Genomic DNA, 18505 nt, shown 5'->3' with positions numbered 1-18505 from the left:
AATGAAAGAGTACTTGTCAACTACAGAAGTGATGGGGAAGCTCTGCTCATCACCCACAGCGCAAGGAAATATTATGTGGAAGTCAAAAACGGGAGATTTCTTTTTAGAAAATTAATGATGCTACATACATATAAGTAATTCTTTTTTTAATAGTAATAAACAGAGACAGTTGCAAAAGATAAGAGAAAAAGTATATTTAAATATTTTGGACATTTTCTCCCCAGAATATCTTTATTAGAGAACCACAGAAATGAGATAAGGGAAAATATGAGGTCATCTTGCCCATTTTGCTTCAAGAGCTACATTGTTCTGTGTGACCCCCCCACCTCCATACATCCACCCCCAACCATTAGTCCAGAGTTTTATTAAATATCCCCATTTTAATAATGTAGAATACTCCTCTGTCCACTGGAGAGTAATTCAATAGATGAGCAGATGGTATAAATCAGATCTACAAAAGATCTACAGAAGATTCTTTCTTGAGTTAGTGGTGGTGTGTTGGTTGCAAAAAATAAATAAAATTTCTAACAGTCTATAACAGACACCATGGACCCAGTACACATACATAAACAGTTCAAATAATGTCTTAAAAAGCATTACAGTTACACAAAGTGAATAGAGGGCACTTGTGGGGTCCTGAGTAATAATGGTGGTTTCTTGAAATTGTTGGCTACCTCTAATTTCAGAGAAAACTGTATGTCATATTTATAAATCTCCTAATACTTTCTTACGTTTGCCCACTTTGGAATCAATGCTTACCTTTTAATTATAAAATAATTACTACTACTTGTGCACCATCTGTGGGCCAGGAACTGTTTAGGTGAGCATATCTTATACAATCTTTGTAATCCTATCAATTATATAGGTTTATTTATGCATGAGAAAACTGAAGCTCAGAGAGGCTAAGTACTTTGCCTAAAGCCTCACAGCTTCTGCATGGCATGGGCCAGATTTAAACACAGTCCAAGTCTGTCACCATAGCGCCTGTCCTTTAAATAGTCACAGAATATGGGGCTTTCTCTTACAGTTTGTGTGAGGAAAACGTACTTGCTTGGAGTCTTTAAAACAGAGCCCATCTGCAGTAACTCTGGGGGGTGCATCTAAGAGAAAAAGAAAAAGTCAATCATAATCCCAACTTCCATTGGGTTGAGATTTTTAATTACACATAGAGGAATAGCTTTGCCCAGGGACAAAGAATAAATTGTAGCTTCCTTAAGTCAGGAAGGGATGACGATTTCAGAGGGGGACCCTGTGGACAATTCCCAAAATTCAAGGTGGGGGAGGAGAGGAGAAGGGAGCTTCATGTTTGGTTTCTGTGGTCCAAGCTATAGGATGTTTGGGGAAAAGAGAAGATAGGTCAGCAGAAGCAGTTTCACATAAGAGCATGAAAACTGCAGGCCAAATGCATGGAAAAAAAATGTGACCTCAGCTAAAGAAAACAAACCCAAACTCAAACCCAAACTGAAACCTCAAACCCAGACCCAAACACCAAACAGACTGTGGGAAAGAATGCTAATAACAATTGAAAACCGAACAGCCAAGCCTGGGCCTCGGGCTGTGAGCGTTCAGTCTGATTAATTAAGGTCAAGGTGGTGATGGAAATACCAGCTGGGGAACATTTTGCAGAAAGATAAATTTGTCCCCCTGTATCTCTCCAAGACAGCAGGGGGGTGTGTGTTTGGAGTTAAATTAATTTGATTTACATCATGCCATGGTAACTTCTGTTCTCTCTCCCTGCTGTCAGATGTCTTAGCTGGCTTTTTCCTCTCCTTCACCCCCACACATTTCATAACACGGACAGAAAGCATGGATTGGCTTTAGGTAGAATGTAAGAGTGGAATAACTCTAATTTAATTACTCGGCAGCCCTTCTATCTATAGGGAGAGAAGTTGTAAACCTGAGTATAAGTGATTTATTTAAAAACTGTTTGACAATCAGAATGTGTTCCTTTTAGCAAAACCTGGCAGCTCACCTATCCTTCTATGTTTCCTCAACAAGTCTAATATCAGAAAATGAAGTTACAGCCCAGGCTCCCGTTAGGAATGCGCTTTTTCTGGCCTTGCATCTTTCTACTTTGCCAGGCTCTGAGACCAGCCTGGAGGCAGGATGTCTCCTCAGGGACCCCCCGAGGTGGGGCTCGGGTTCAGGCTCAGCCGGGCCGCCTGCGCCACGGGGCGGGGTGGGCGCCGCAGCCTGGGCCCCCGCCCTGCCCGCCGCCCTTCGCCCCTCGCCCCTGCCTGCGGCCGCCGCGCTCGCCCGGGCAGGATAAGGTTACGCTGAGGCTCCTCGGACGGGAGGGAGGCGGTTCCGAGCCCGCGTTGGGGCCCACAGGGGAGTTCGCACAGAGTGCAGCCCCGGGCCGCGGGCCACGTCCCGGCCGCCGGTGGGCGCCGCGCGGGGCTCTCGGCGAGCGCGGCCTGGCTGCCCGGTCCCGCCATGGCCCGGGAGAGGCCTCCGGGCAGGGGCTGCGGCACCCTGCGCCGGTGTCTGCTCGGCGCCGCGCTGCTGTTCGGCCTGCGGCTCTGCGCCGAGCTGCCGCGCCCCGGGCCCCGGCCCCCCGCCGGCAGCTCCCCCGCCGGCAGCTCCCCTCCCGGCCCCGGGCCCCGGCTGCCCGGGCTGCACCTGCCGCCCGCGCCCGGGCCGCCGCGCGGCGCCAGCAGGAGGCAGGTGACCTACGTGCGCAGCGGGCGCCGGGCGCCGCCGGGGAACCACAGCAGCGGGACGCCGGAGCCGGGCTGCTGCGGCCCGCGCGGGCGCCCGCGCCGCAAGGTCAGTGGCAAGTCGCTCGGTCTCCAGCCAGAGCCCAGAACCCCCTCTCTGCCCGCGCCAGAGCCCTCCGCTCAGGGCTCTGCAGCCCGCCCCGCTGGAACTTCCTGCGCTCCCTTAGGGGGCTTCCCTGGGCGCCCCCTTCATTGCCCAGATAGGCTGAAGTGGGACGGAATGGAGTTCATTCAACATTCAACAAGTACCTGCAGAGCGTCCACCCGGTGCCAGGCGTTCTTCAAGGCTCCGGGCATCCAGTAGTGAAGGAAAGGGACAAAGCCGTTCCCTTGGAGCTGACATTTTAGTGGGGGTAGGGGTTGCGTGTTGGCAGGGAATGGAAAAGAAAGCTGTTGTGATCTCTCCTTATGTGCCGTGCATCTCGCAATTTTCAGGTCGAGGCCTGGACAAAGCTGGGTGGGTTTCTACTGTGTATTATTTTTCCACAGCCTTCACCGCGGCCGTGCCCGTCCACCCGCCCCCGCCGAGTTCGCCTTGAATTCCACACCGGGTATTGACAGGGTGGCTGGCACCGGTGGGAGGTCGAGTCCCCAGTATCGCTTAATGGGAAGTTGATTGGATCATCCACTAATAACCTGGGTTTGCTCTTCCTTGCTCAACTTCTTGGCTCATCCCTCCTTGAGTAGTCTGTTTTAACCTCTGACTTTTAAGCCTCCGGCCTCCTTTCCTCCTTCTGGAGCTCAGTAATTCACATGGGACTTGAAGGGAAAAGATTAAGAACTGCAAATCTGAGCTTGCCTAGTGCTTACACCCATCAACTCCTACTTCCAACCCCAACCAAATCTAATGATATAACTTCTTTCTGTTTCCTGGCTTTCCCTTTTTTCCTTCAAACATGCTCTCCCTCCCTCTAGGGGAGGGAGAATAACTCTTCTTTTGCCTCTCTTGCTTTCTTTAGCTTCCCAGCTCCAACCTGCTTTTCATAACCACACTCCACCATTTCTTCCGCTGCTTTCCTTTCCCCTTCAAGCCTATCCCTTTCTTTCCACTTCAGGGCTGCTCCTTTCTAGGCCATCAGTGGTATTCCTGGATAAACTGAAAATATCACTTCCTGCAACCTCACTTGCTATTTGTTTTTCCTGAAGAAATACATCACTTCCTTCTCGGTGCTCCTAATGCACTTTCCTTGGATGTGGTATTATGCATCCAGCACAATTTTGCCAAGGGTTTACCACGTACCAGATGCTAGTTAGACTAGTTTAGCAGGGAGACATCAGCCCGAACATCCAATAATGTGACTACTGCTATAATTGAGGTCTTGACTCTGCCTGAGCAGTCAAGAAATCCTGGCAAAGGAGAGGACATTTGGCCTGGCACGTAATATTTCTTAAGTGTTTGAGCTCTTTCATACTTCTGTGGATGTCCTCAAATGTTCTATCCTTGACACGCCAAACCCCATCCTGCACTTTCCTTTCACATTCATGCTCATCCTTCATTGTTACTGCTGTCACCTGGCCAAGAATTGCTCTTTAATCTTTTCTCAGACAAGTCTTGATACTTGAGCCTGCCCCACAAATGGAAAGATTCAGAAGGCATAGACTCCAGAGCGACTGGAGGCAAAGTTCACATCCACTGCCAGTGGTGAACCAGTGATCCAGGCTGGCTATGTCTATGGCTTAGACAGGGTGCAGAAGTGGGGCTGGTGAGAAGCGCTCCAATTCTGGATATATTTTGAGGGGAGTTAAGTGAGAATATTTTGTTGTTGTTTTGGCTTTGTTTTTTATTGGGGGGTATAGATGGAAATCAGGAGGTTTTTTAACCATGATAAATTTAAAATATCCTTTAGATACTCAGGTGGCAGTGTCAAATAGGCAGTTGGACGTACAAGTCAGAAGTTTGGAGACAAGGTCCAGACTGAAGATGTAGATTTGGGAGGCATCATTGTACAAGTGGCATTAAAGCCATGAGACTGAGAGTAACTAGGGAGTGAGTGAGGCTAACAAAGACAAAAGATCCAAGTCTGAGCCTTGGGGCTCAGTTTTATTAAAGTTAGATTAGAGCAACAACAAAAAGGAAATACATAGCTTACTGTTGCAAGCACTCAATAAAGGTAGCTTGAATTTTCACTATTCCATCCCAGCTCTTTGACTTTAGCCATTCCCCAAATGTAATTTGTTAGAACCTGGTTCCATTCCTTTGCCTGCAGGGCCTTTTCTTCATTTCCTAGGATTCATGCCTTTTCTATCCTTGAACATTCAGGTCAAGGTTCATGGCCTAGAAGCTTTCCCAGATCAATCCTGCCTCAGTGCTGCTCTCACCCCAGTTCGGGATGCTAAAAGAAATGCATTCTGGTTTTGTTAGTTGTTTTGTGCATGTTGCATTTTGGTAACCCATTTCAGATTGAATAATGTTTTGTCTTCATGGTTGATCTTTATGGGAAGGATTGTCTTTCCCATCGTGACCCTTGGTGAATGCTTACTCAGGAGACCCCAATATGTAAAAATAGAAGTTTATTATTTTAGTCTATTATGTGTAACTCTAAATATATCTGGTTAAAAGAAATGAGTAGATTTATTGCTGTTTTTAAAATGTTTTTTAAGTTTTTAGCCTCCAAAGGAGAAAATTCCCTGGATTTCCTTCTCCTTAGCTATCTACTTATTTTTAGGATATGCATTCTAATATCTCCTAATTCCTGGTTAGTAAGGATCTTGTATTTTTTTTTCAATTTTCTCATTATTTCACAATTGAATTAAAATGTTCTTCAAAACTGGACAGACCAGTTATCTAATCTGTTCTCCCACCTCTGGGAACAGAGCTCAGTGTTCCTTATCATTCTGCAGATAGACAAATCTTGTTCCTTCTTAGATTCATATCAAGGTGTGGTGAATTATAGGCTGAGTGTACCTTTAAGTAACTGAAATAATTAAAGCTTGGAAGTTACTAAACTCCTTGGATCTTATTTTATTCAAATCCTGTTTGTTGAGAATAATGATAAACGATGTTATTTAGGTACTTGGTCACTTTGCCCTGGGCGCCTACCAGATTGGTGAGGGAGAAAAAGTTCCATTCTATTTTGAGGACAACTTTCTGGGTGGATGAAACCTGCATGAAATAATTGGGTTGCTGAGTGTTTCTTGTCACCGTGCTTCCTTTGCAGGTGTTAGAGGCACAAAAATTCCGCAATTATATTGCCATTTTAATCATAGCTTATGCTTCTTTTAAAGAAAAGAATCTGTTCTAAAAAAAAAAAAGAGAAGCGAAGTGTAGTCCTTCATATCATTCTTTCTTTCTTTCCTCATCTCCTTTCACTGAGCCATACAAGAACTATTTCTAAGTATTGAGTCCTCACTCATGTCGGGGTTATAATCAGAGCATTGCGAAATGAGGGCAAATGATAAGTGTTGAATAAACACTGCTTTTTAAAAATTATGACTATTGTAGAACCTATCCATTTTTGTATATTACAGAAGTTTTAAGCATTCTGTCAAAATATGCAAATTTTGCAGATTAAATATCAGTATTTCTTTTTATTTTCTTTCCTTTCTCTTTACATGTTTCCTTCTGTGTTTTTTTTTTGAAAAAACCCTTTCTGAAATTAAACAGGCATTTACTCTGAGTGCCATGTCTTAAGTTCTTTGTGGGGAATTTATGGGGACTAAGATATCTCCGTGACTTATGCTTTTTTATGCAGCTTGGGGGTGGATGTTCAATCCCTCACAATTGGCAATTCACCTAAAAGACAGCATTAAAATATAGGATTTATTTGCACAGGAACAAGTCATACAGGAACCAAGCTTCCTGAAGAAATTTCTTCTCTCTTATCTGAGATATTTTACTTGACATTTAATATGTTGGATAGAAAAGAGACTTCTGAGTCACAGAACTACAGAACCCAGCAATGTGCTGGCTTGATTTGTTAGTTACAGATCCTTTGGTATGAGGTGTCAAAAAAAGAGAAAAAGCTGTTTTCTCTTCTCTTGCAAAACCATATGGCAAAATTTGGTTTTTCTTTCTTCTTCTCTTCCTCTTACTTTTAATTCTATGATTGTCATCTGGAAGAAAGAGGAAGAATGGCATAATATGTCCCCTGATATATCCAGCTGCGTTGAGTCCTTATTCTTTACAAAATACTCGATGGTAGGTTTGAATTGATTGTAAAATATGGCCAGCAGTATTTTCCAGCTCCTTAGGTTTTCGTGCCTGCTACACTTCTGTTCTTCAGAGAATAACATTAATCAGTCCTCTCACACTGTCCTTAGGAGGCAAAGCATTTTCATTTTAAACAAAGTCATTGAGGGTAATTGAATGAGCTCCAGCATATGTGGGTGTGAAACAGCAGTTGCTTAGTTTCACAAAGGGTGGTTTTATGAAAACTTTGATGTGCTTTAGATGGGGATTCTGCACTTCTTCCAAATCCTGCAGTTCCTCAGAGAGACTGCTCCTGGCACAGGAACTGCTAATGGAGGTGCCATTGTTTCTCGGCAATTGGTGGTTATGATTTTAGGTTTTTGTGTATAATTTGTCCAGTCCATTTTCTCTAAGGAAAAGAATGCCTTATCAGATTTCTGAACTAGAACTTGGTGTCCTTTTTAGTCTGTAGTTAAAGTGGAGACTGTCAAAGGGCATTTGAGTTTTTCCATCTGTGCTCTGACACCTTTGAAGTCCTTGTGCTTATGACTTTGGCTCTTTAGCTTGTGATTCATAGAAACTAACAGGAGTCACTTCATTTACCAGGAGACACACACTGAGGCAGAAATCTACCACTAGTGATAAGCTTTGTTTAAAAAAGCAGTCCTTGGGGCTTCTAGATACTTCTCTTGTTTCCTGTAATTTCCTGCTAAAAGTGGGTGGGAAATTTTGCTGTCCAAGAAGCATTTTTATCCTGCTCAAATGACTGAAAGAAAATGGAGTTTTATGAACTTTACAATCTGAGACCATATGTAATTTAAAATAATAGCAAACTGGGTTGCTAGGTGATGGCTCAGGAGGTAAATTTGGACCCCAAAGAATTTTGTTTGAGCCACACAGTGTTGTAAGTATTTGAACACACATCTTCGGATGGGACATAAAGCAACCAGCAGACTCCAGCACCCCACTCTCTTCATATATCTCACCTAACTGATCTCAGAAGGCATTTGTGGTTGCAAACCCTGAGCCAGGTGTTGTCAAATTAGTCATTGTCATTGTTTTTCCTGAAAAATAACTAGCGAAGTTAATGCTGCCAAGTTCTGTGGCAGCATGGCACATAAATGCAAGGTTCAGAGAAGGTGAAGTTCCTTTTAAATAATTCCTATTAAAGAGAGACAAGTTACCTGAGGCTGGAACTGGTAAGACTTAGGGGAATATACTTAATCCATGTAATAGTATAAACAAGAAAGATGTACTCTCATGTAGCTTAGACAAAAAGAAAAGAAAAAGAATTAAAGAGACTTTCTGAGAACACTTGGAGATTTCTCACTGAGTTGAAGGGTTAAATGACTGCTATGTAGAGGAGACAAGAAATGAGGCCACTCTGGAAGTCTCTGCTTTCTGAGTTCCTTCTCCTTCTCCCTCAAGTGTTACCGTTAACATGACTCCCCTCTCTGGATTCCTGGTCTCTCATTCCAAATTTTAAATTCCCCAGAGAGAGAATTCAGTGGGCCAGTGTGGGTCACATATTCACCCTGGATCAACCAGCTACAGCCCAAATATAGCCCCAGTCCTCCCTCCCTCTTCTGGAAGCCATTCCTAAGAGAAAGGGAAACTCAGTGACCTTCTGGGTTACCTCAAGAACTATCTCCCATATGGGAGAAACTTTAAGTCTTTGGCATTCCTTGACTATTCAGTAGAAGTAGTATGTTGCTATTTTGCCCTTAGGATTTCTGTTTTTTATTTTTGCTTTTTAGTTTGCCCTTAGGTTTTTTCCCTCATATTTTATTTCCTTTAGTCCATTTCAGGGATCTTGGATCTGAGCACCTAGAAATAGAATGTAGGATTTTTTTTTTCAATAATCCCATGGCTTATCATCTAGAAACTAGTTGGAATTAGATATGGATTCAACTATTTAGCTATGCTTATATGTGAATGTAGGTATCTTTCTTCTTTATTGCTTAACTATTTCTCTATCTGGGTGTATTCTTTTAGATAACCTTATTTCTAGGTAGCATGTGGCAATGAGTTGATACCTTATGCATGCCTGTGTTATTATTATTATTTTAGTTCAGTGGGTATATGCATTCAAGTTCTATGTGTATGCAATATTTTTCTTCTTCTTTTAAGTAGAAAGTTATGTGTGAGGACATTTTGTAGAGAAAGTAAATATAATGTTTTAGCCCACGATCCAGATTAGGGTTCTCAAACCAAAGTTAGAGTCCTATGGTCTTTATTTGATTTTTTTTTTTCCTGTCAGTTCAGAGAGTTTCTTTGCAAAATGTATCTGGAAAATTCTCTAGGGCATCTGAATATTTACAGCCCCCCTTGCAACTGGCTTGTTTGAGATTCTTTAAGGTATGAATTCTATTGTATCAATCCAGGATTCTCTGGGTTGCAAGTGACAAAACCCAGCTGAACCTGCTGTAAATAAAAAACAGGGATTAGTTGGAAGGGTGCTGGGATAGAACTGAAGAAGAGCTGCTGAAACCAGGAAGGCTCTGGGAACTTGAAGAGCACCAACTAAAATGAGCACTGAAAACTTTACTTGTCCATCTTATCCATTTCCACAGATGTAGTGGGTATTTATCATTCTTTTTTTTCTTTTTAAAGATTTTTTATTTATTTATATCTCTCCCCTTTCACACCCCCCCCCCAGTTGTCTGCTCTCTGTGTCCATTCGCTGTGTGTTCTTCTGTGTACACTTGTGTTAGTGGCACCAGGAATCTGCGTTTTGTTTTTTTTGTAGCGACATCTTGCTGTGTCAGCTCTCCGTGTGTGTGGTGCCATTCCTGGGCAGGCTGCACTATTTTTCAACGCTGGGCGGCTCTCCTTATGGGGCGCACTCCTTGTTCGTGTGGGGCGCACTCCTTGCATGTGGGGCTCCCCTGCGCGGGGGACACCCCTGTGTGGCACGGCACTCCCTGTGTGCATCAGCACTGCATGTTGGCCAGCTCATCACGCGGGTCAGGAGGCCTGGGTTTGAACCCTGGACCTCCCATGTGGTAGGCGGATGCCCTATTCATTGGGCCAAACCTGCTTCCCTATCATTCTTTTTTTTTTTTTTTTAAGATTTATTTTTATTTATTTAATTCCCCTCCCCCGGTTGTCTGTTTTCTGTGTCTTTTTGCTGCGTCTTGTTTCTTTGTCCGCTTCTGTTGTCGTCAGCGGCATGGGAAGTGTGGGCGGCGCCATTCCTCGGCAGGCTGCTCCCTCTTTCGCGCTGGGCGGCTCTCCTTATGGGTGCACTCCTTGCGCGTGGGGCTCCCCTACGCAGGGGACACCCCTGTGTAGCACGGCACTCCTTGCGCGTATCAGCACTGCGCATGGGCCAGCTCCACACGAGTCAAGGAGGCCCCGGGCTTGAACCGCGGACCTCCCATGTGGTAGACGGACGCCCTAACCACTGGGCCAAAGTCCGTTTCCCCCTATCATTCTTTTTGACTACACCTTTGAATATCCTTCCTCTGTTTGAGGAATTCCCCACCTTCCTAAGAAAAAAAAGCCAAAAAACAATTTTCCCAGTTTCCCTTGCACCTAGAGTGCAGTCATGTGGTCTAGGTGTCACCAATCAGATACATTAGCATGAGATTTTTGGGTTATGTTCTAGAGACCTGAAGAAGGAAGTGAGATGAGGTTCTGGTGGAGGCATCCAGGACCCACGGGAGCAAAATGAGGCGTGGTGTGTACGCCCAGCAGCGGGCAATGCAGTCAATGCCAGTGTGTAGGTGGTCCTGTCGGTATAGCTTCCAGTCTTGGTTCTCTAGTCCTCCTTGAGATTCTGTATGCTAATATATCCTTTAATCAATTTCCATTCTGTTTAACTAGCCTGAGTGTCTTCTATTGTTTACGAGTAAGAACCTTGACAGATCAGTAAATTAGAGCTGGCAGTTCAGAAGGTTACAACTGTAACTCTCCCTCTTCAATTTTGCTTAGGTCTACTTAATTCAGATTTTGGAACATGATGGCCAGGGGCCAAGTCAACTATGGGCTGAAGGACCTTTCCCTGACAGAATAATAACATTTAGCTTCAGATACTAAATTACGCAAATTTGCTAACTAATCATTAGAGACACCAGACCCTTTTTCATGGCACCGTCTGTCTGGGGCTATCAGGCAGAAGGGACCAGTTTATAATGTGGTCACAAACCACCCTCGAATCTCAGGGCTCCTAATAACAAAGGTTTGTTTCTTGGACGTGCTGGTTGTCCATTGCGGGTCGTCAGGGGCGAGGGCGCTGAGTCCTCATCGCCCTTTCCCTGGACACCAGGCTGGCAGTGCAGCCACCATCTGGGCACACTGCTGTCACCTTGGCAGAGGGGTTGAGTGCCCTGGAGGGCCTTGGAGGACATTAATTGGCCTGGCCTGGAAGGGACACCCGCCTCTCCTCTTCCCAACCCGGGGCAGGAGGCTGGAAGTACAATCCAGCCTTGAGCCCTAGAATCAGAGAGTTGGAATGTTTGGAGAGTAGCACTTGCGGCCACCACCAGATGCTGCCCCTTCAATCTTCCACATCTAAATGGACGCCATCTCTAGGGCAAGATTCATGTAGCAGCTTTGAACGCCTTGCCGAATCTGCACATTCGACAGTATTTAATAAAGCATGGGAGACTCTTTTTAGGGGAACGAAATCTAAAACGAAGCAGACATCTGAGTTTAGCAGAAGACTGAAATAAAACAAGACTTGATTTACATCTTATAAACAGTGCTTTAGCATGTTCTGGAGTTTGTTAAATGCAATGTTTCTTGCTGACATTGTTTATGTTAGCTTCTTTGTACAGAGCAGTGATGGGACGATGGTCTGCCAACCTTTTTTTCTGGGGCAGGGAGGGTAATTTATTTAAATAAAGAAAGCCATCATTGTAAATGAACCAAAGGCCTCCGGTGAGATGAATAAAAGTCCATTTCTAAATCCATCTTCGTGGCAATCTCTTAGTCATTTTTATTTGGAGCTAGCTGAAAGACTTCCAAATGTGTTTTCAGAATCTACCCACACATCAGAGTCAATATAGAGTTGCATAGTGCTTGTTGTTATACACAATATGACAGCAAGTACTTTGAGTTTATTTTTCATCTACTTTGAGTGGAGCCCCACAAATCACTGACAAATCTAGTTAGCAAAATACATGAGGCTGTAGAAGGAGGACTCTTCATTCAGCAGTTTTGGGGATAGAATTTGAGAGAAGTCAGAGGAGTAATACATGAGCTCCTCGGAGACCTATTTACATGGCTTTTCAAATGTCCAAAAAATACTTCATTATACCATGCCTCACCTATATGATGGGATCATATTTTTGCACTTGAGGTCAGAAGTATAAATTCTGCTTCTCTATTTGCTGGATGGTATACATTCTCTGAACTTTAGTTTCCTTCTCTGTAAAGAATTAGTAGTACTTAACTCCCAGGGTTATTGTGAAGATTAAATGAGAGCTTGCAGGGGAAAACAGCTAGTGTATGTCCAGAATTTGGAAATGGTTCAGTAAATGAAAGTTGTCTCTGTTCAACCTTGTGTTACCAGTGGACACTGGGCTTGTGTGTGAATGGTATAAGAAACCTAATAATCACTGGGATTTTAAATATTTATTTTATTTTTGAAATTTAAAGTGTATACTATGCCTAGGGATCAGAAGAGCAGGAATATTTTTTAAAAATCAACTACAAGAGGAGTAAAAATAATTCTTAAGTAAAGTTAATAATAACTAGTAAATTCTTGTTGGTATTTTTATTGTAAAATTAGTTCCCATATCACTCACTGATAAAATTTTTAAGGCTCATTGTGATAGTTTGAAGCTGTATAGACTCTAGAAAATAATGTTCTTAAAGCTAATTCATTCCTGTGGGTGTAAACCTGTTGTAAGTAGGACATTTTGATTAGGTTACTTCAGTTAGGTCATAGCTCAGGGTGGGTCTTAATCTTCTTGCTGGAGTCCTTTATAAATGGCATGAATATGGAGAGAAAGAGAGAAAGTCACAGAAGCAAGAAACTGAAGGCAACAAAATGTGGAAGAGAAGGGAGAGACCAGCAGATGCTGCCGTGTGCCTTGCCATGTGACAGAGGAGTCCAGGATATACTGGCAGCCATCATCTCCTGATAATACCTTGAGTTGGACATTTTTCTCAGCTTCGAAGCTGTAAGCTTGTAAGCAATGAAATTCCCATTCTAAAAGCTGACCCATTTCTGGTATATTGCTTTTGGCCCAGCAGACTAATACATACACCATTCACATTTGTGAATTTTTTTTTCCCCCCTGAAAACTAATTGCAAATATCTTTTATAACATGTTAACTAATTTTGGTCTGTACAATTGTGTTTCTAAAGTTTGGGAATATAATTTCCCTCAAAAGAATGTTTTTAAAAATCTATTAAAAGTATTATATACTGCAACTCATTATATTACTTCTTTAATTCAAGGAAGGCCAGTTGTAGTATTCTTGAGTTAAAGAGTTAATTGCTCTGTTGCTTTTCTGAACTATTGCCCACATTTTAGTCAATTAAATGCATGTTATTATACTTGGTATTTTAAATGCCTTTTTAAAGAAAAATTCAATTCAATCAATACAATAAGAGAAAACTAAATTCCAATTCTGCATATGGTATTATGGGGAATAAGCTTCAAGAAGCTTACAACTTAAGAGGGGACTGGGGGAAAATGAGGAAGGGAGCTTGCATTTGCCTCACACTGTGCTACAGGAGTTACATATATTCTTTCATTTAAGTGTCAAAACACACCTGTCAGAAAGTTATTATCCTTGTTTTGTAGATGAGGAAGCCAAAGCTTAGAGGTTAATAAATTTGGGCAAGACATAGCTATAAGGGTTAGAACAAAGGTTTAAACTCAAAAGCCCCTTTCAATTTGTCTGCTTATACAAGCACCTGACAACTAATTGTCCCACAAGGTAGTTTATTTACCAATTATTTATCAGATAATTAAAATCTTCTTATAAAAAAGATACCTCAAAGTTTAAAAAGTAGTCGTAGACATGGAGAGGATATTTGCAATGCATTTCACCAAGGAAGTATTAATATCTAGGCACAATGGTAGAGCAGGAAGTTTTACAAATCACTTTCTTCACTAGAAAAATGAAAGAGCTGGAAAAGGAGAATGGAATTAACTAAGTGGTAACCCTGGAACCAGAATGGATATTTAGAACAACTACAGGAGTGCCAGAAGAAGCAGACGCTGCTGAGAGTTCAGCTTTTGTAAGTGAAAGCACTAACCAGTGAACAGCCCCCATTGCTCAGCCCTGCAGCAGTGGCAACATGACCCAGATTCTGGGAGTGGCAGCTGGGATCAGGGCTGGCAGAAGAAACCTTCTCCTATAAAAGTTGGTGTTAAGAAGCAGATGTGGCTCAAGTGATTGGACTTCTGCCTACCATATGGGAGGACCTGGGTTCGACCCCTAGGGCCTCCTGGTAAAAAAAGTGCCAAGTGTCCATGCAGCAAGCCAGTGCCACGCAAGTGAGTCACACAGTAAGATGTTGATGCAGCAAAAGAGAGACGAAGGGGAGAGTCAAGGTGAGGTGCAACAGAAACCAGGAACTGAGGTGGTACAAGTGACGGGGAACCTCTCTCCACATCAGACTTCCCCAGAATCTAATCCTGGTGAATCCTAGAGGAGAAAGATGGTAAGAGAAGACAAAAAGAGAAATAGATACAGAAGATCAAATAGCAAATGGATACAGACAGCAAAAAACAGCAGGGTGAGGGGAGAAGTGGGAGGGATAAAAAATAAAATAAATAAATGCTTAAAAAAATTGGGGTTGAGGGTTAAGGAATCCATGAGGGACCAGTGCAGAAGCTGACCTCAGTTTGGCCCTCTGGACAACAGGACTTCCAGCCTTCCACCAGCAGGATTTTTTTGGTTGGCTTTTTCTCTGTGTTATATTTTTTTGGGGCTAGTGGATCCCGGAGGGATGAGCAGGGGTGCTGGCTGAGATTCAATCTTGGAAGCAGCAGCTTCTGGCTTCCCACCAGCACATAAAAAGGGACTTGGATAGGCAGTACACTGCATTGTATTTTTCCTTTTTTGTTTGTTTGTTTTTGTGAGAATTTGTAGTTTTTCTTTTTTTTCCTTTCTCTCCTTCCTTTTTTTTTTTTTTCCCTCTAAATTCTTCTTGTCCCTAATCTGGCAGACTGAAGAGTAGGAGAACTGGTTTTCCAGAGTGACCACAACATCATATTCTCAAGGGAAAAAAAAGATAAAACATACAAGGAGATAGGAAAGTATGGACTAGTCACAGAAAAAAATTAGAAAATATTCCTGAGGAAGTACATTCCCTGGAGTTACTAATCAAAGATCTTACAATAACTCTTATAAATAGCATCAATGAACTAAAAGAAAACATGAAAAGAGAACTAAAGGAAATCAGGAGAACAATAGATGTACAAAATAAGAATTTCAGTAATGTTATGGAAATTATAAAGAAGAACCAAGTGGAAATTCATAACTCAAAAGTACAATAACTAAAGTGAAAAATTCAACAGAGGCGTTCAAGAGTAAAGTAGAGGAGGAAGAAGAAAGGATTGACACACTCAAAGAGAAAATAGTTATCAAGATTGAGAAGCAGAAAGAAAAAAGAATGAAAAGGGAAAAAATGAACAGAGCCTGAGGAACCTGTGGCGACACTGTAAAGTGTACCAATACATGCATCATAGGAGTCCCAGAAGGAGAAGAGAGAGATAAAGGGCCATAAAAAATATTTGACTAAATAATGGCAGAAAAATTCCCAAATCTTAAGTAAGATATGAACATACAAATCCAAGATGCTCAATGAACGCCAAGCAGAATGAAGCCATAAAGATCTATACTAAGACATATAATGGTCAAACTGTCCAATGCCAAGGACAAAGACAGAATCTTAAAAACAGCAAGAGAGAAGTGACATGTCACATATAAAGAATCATTAATAAGATTAACTTCCAATTTCTCAGTAGAAACCATGAAGACCAGAAGGCAGTGGAAGACATATTTAAAGTGCTGAAAGGAAAAAAAACCTGTTATCCAAGAATAATATAGCTGGTAAAAATGTCCTTCAAAACAAGGGAGAACTTGAGACATTTCTGGGTTAACAAAAACTGAGGGAGTTCATTTCTACAAGATCTGCTTTAGAGGAAATGCAAAAGGAATTCCTCTGTGTTGAAAGGAAAGGACACTAAACTGTTTCTCAGTGCTGAATGAAGAAATACAGATTTCTTGTGTAAGTAAGTATGGGTAAATATGTGCACCAGTATTATTTCATTTTTTTTCATTTGTAGTCTGTATTTTACTTCTTATAAGGCTAAAAATTCAAATGCATAAAAGGAAGTCTAAATATTTGTTCCTGGATGGGCAAACAATGCATAAAGATGTAATTCGTGACATTAACAACATATAAAGGAGGTATGGAGGAATATAGGTACTGTGTATGTGTAGGCTATTGAAATCAAGTCAGAATTTACACAAATTAAATAGGTTAATTTTTAAAAAGATTTTATTTATTTCTCCCCACCCCCTCATTGTTTTTGCATTTGTTGTGTCTGGTTTTTTTGTTATGTGTTGGTCTTAATATTTTTTAGGAGGCTCTGGGAACCAAACCTGGGACCTCTCTTGTGGGAGGGAGGTGCCTAATTGCCAAACCACCTCTGCTTCCTACTTGGTTGCATCACTCATTGTGTTTGCTCACTGAGTCTCTTGGTTGCATCATCTCACTGCATCATCTTGTTGCATCATCTTGCTGTACCAGCCCATCACGTCCATTCACAGTCTTGCTTGTCTTCTCCAGGAGGCACTGGGAACTGAACCTGGACCTCCCATGTGGTAGGTAGGAGCTCAGTCGCCTGAGCCACATCTATTTCCCTGTAATAGATTTAGTATGCTAAATGTAATCCCCTTGGTAACCGTGAAGAAAATATCTAAAAACATTTTCACAAAAGGCAAGGTTTTAAGTGATTCAAAATGGCTCATTATAAAAGATCATCTAAACAAAAGAAAGGCGGCAATGGAGAAAGGGAGGGACAAAAAAAAGTGTAAGACTTACAGAAAATAATTAGCAAAATGGCAGAAGAAAACCTTGTATTATCAATAATTTCTTTAAACATAAATGGTTTAAAGTCTTCAATCAAAAGGCAAAGATTGACAGAATGGATAAAGAAACAGGACCCAACCAAATGTTGCTTACAGGAGACCTATCTTAGATCCATAGATACAAATAGATTGAAAGTGAAAGAATGGGGGAAAAATATTCCATGCAAATAGTAAAAGAGAGTGGGGTGGCTATACTAATAGATAAAATATACTTTAAGTAAAAAACTGTTATAAAGGACAAAGAAGGAAATTATATATCAATTAAAGGGTCAATTCAATGAGAAGTTTTAATAATTATAAACACATGTGCAACTAAGATCAGATTACAAAATATATGAAGCAAACATTGACAGAATTGAATGGAGAAATAGTTTATAATGATAGTTGGAGATTTTCAGTACACCACTTTCAACACTGGACAGAACATCTAAATAGAAGATCAATAAGGAAATAAATGACCTTACAAACCTATAAATTTACTACATCTAACCAATGTCCATAGAACACTTTACCCAACAATGGCAGAATACACATTCTTTTTAAGAGCACACAAATCGTTCTCTAGGATAGACCATAAGTTAGGGCACAAGAGAAGTCTAAATAAATTTTAAAAATACTGAAATCATAAGAAGTAATATCTCTAACCACAATAGAATGAAGTTGTAAATCATTAACAGAAGGAAACCTGGAAAATTTATGAATATGTGGAAATTAAACAGCACACTCTTAAACAACCGACAAGTTAAAGAAGGCATTATAAGGGAAATTAGAAAGTACTTATAGGGAAGCGGACTTGGCCCAGTGGTTAGGGCTTCTGTCTACCACATGGGAGGTCTGCGGTTCAAACTCCGGGCCTCTCTGACCTGCATGCAGCTGGCCCATGCGCAGTGCTGATGCGCACAGGGAGTGCTGTGCCATGCAGGGGTGCCCCCGTGTGGGGGAGCCCCACGCGCAGGGAGTGTGCCCCGTAGGGAGAGCCGCCCAGCACGAAGGAGGGTTGAGCCTGCCCAAGAATGGCACTGCACACACGGAGAGCTGACGCAGCAAGATGACTCAACAGGAGGAGACACACATTCCCATGCCACTGACAGCAACAGAAGCGGAAGAGCATGCAGCAAATGGACACAGAACAGGCAGCTGGGGGAGGGGGGAAGGGGAGAGAAACCAAAATAAATCTTTAAAAAAAAAAGAAAGTATTTATAGACAAATGAAAAGAAAAGCACAGTATACCACAGTTTGTGCGATACTGTGAAGGCAGTGCTCAAAGGAAAATTTATGGGTATGGATATCTGTATTAAAAAAGAAAAAATATATAAAATTAATAACCTAACTTTACATCTTCAGGAATTAGAAAAGGGCAAAATATACCCAAAACTAGCAGAAGAAAGGAAATAATTAAGATTAGAGTAGAGATAAATGAAATAGAGAATGGAAAAACAATTGAGAGAATAAAACAAAAAGTTGTTTTTTTGAGAAACACAAAATTTGACAAAACTTTAGCTAGACTGACAGAAAACAAGAGAAAAGATGCAAATATTAATAACTGAAGTAAGAAAGGAAATGGTGATATCCTTACTGATTTTATAGAAAT

At 41.8% G+C, this 18505-nt stretch overlaps 1 protein-coding gene across 2 annotated transcripts in view; it reads left to right on the top strand.

Moving 5' to 3' along the window:
• The first annotated feature begins 2368 nt into the window (after positions 1-2368).
• Positions 2369-18505, top strand: part of METTL24 (methyltransferase like 24) — a 143057-nt gene continuing 126920 nt past the window's right edge. For both annotated transcript variants that reach the window (XM_023583930.3, XM_058307285.2), the window contains exon 1: positions 2369-2769. In XM_023583930.3, the coding sequence (XP_023439698.2) occupies positions 2437-2769 (333 nt within the window). In that variant the 5' untranslated portion in view covers positions 2369-2436. The remainder of the gene's footprint in view (positions 2770-18505) is intronic.

This window comes from Dasypus novemcinctus, chromosome 11 (assembly GCF_030445035.2).
Source record: "Dasypus novemcinctus isolate mDasNov1 chromosome 11, mDasNov1.1.hap2, whole genome shotgun sequence".
Classification (NCBI taxonomy): Eukaryota; Metazoa; Chordata; class Mammalia; order Cingulata; family Dasypodidae; genus Dasypus; species Dasypus novemcinctus.
The sequence above is the reverse complement of the archived record's forward strand: the minus strand, read 5'-3'. Positions and strand labels throughout refer to the sequence as shown.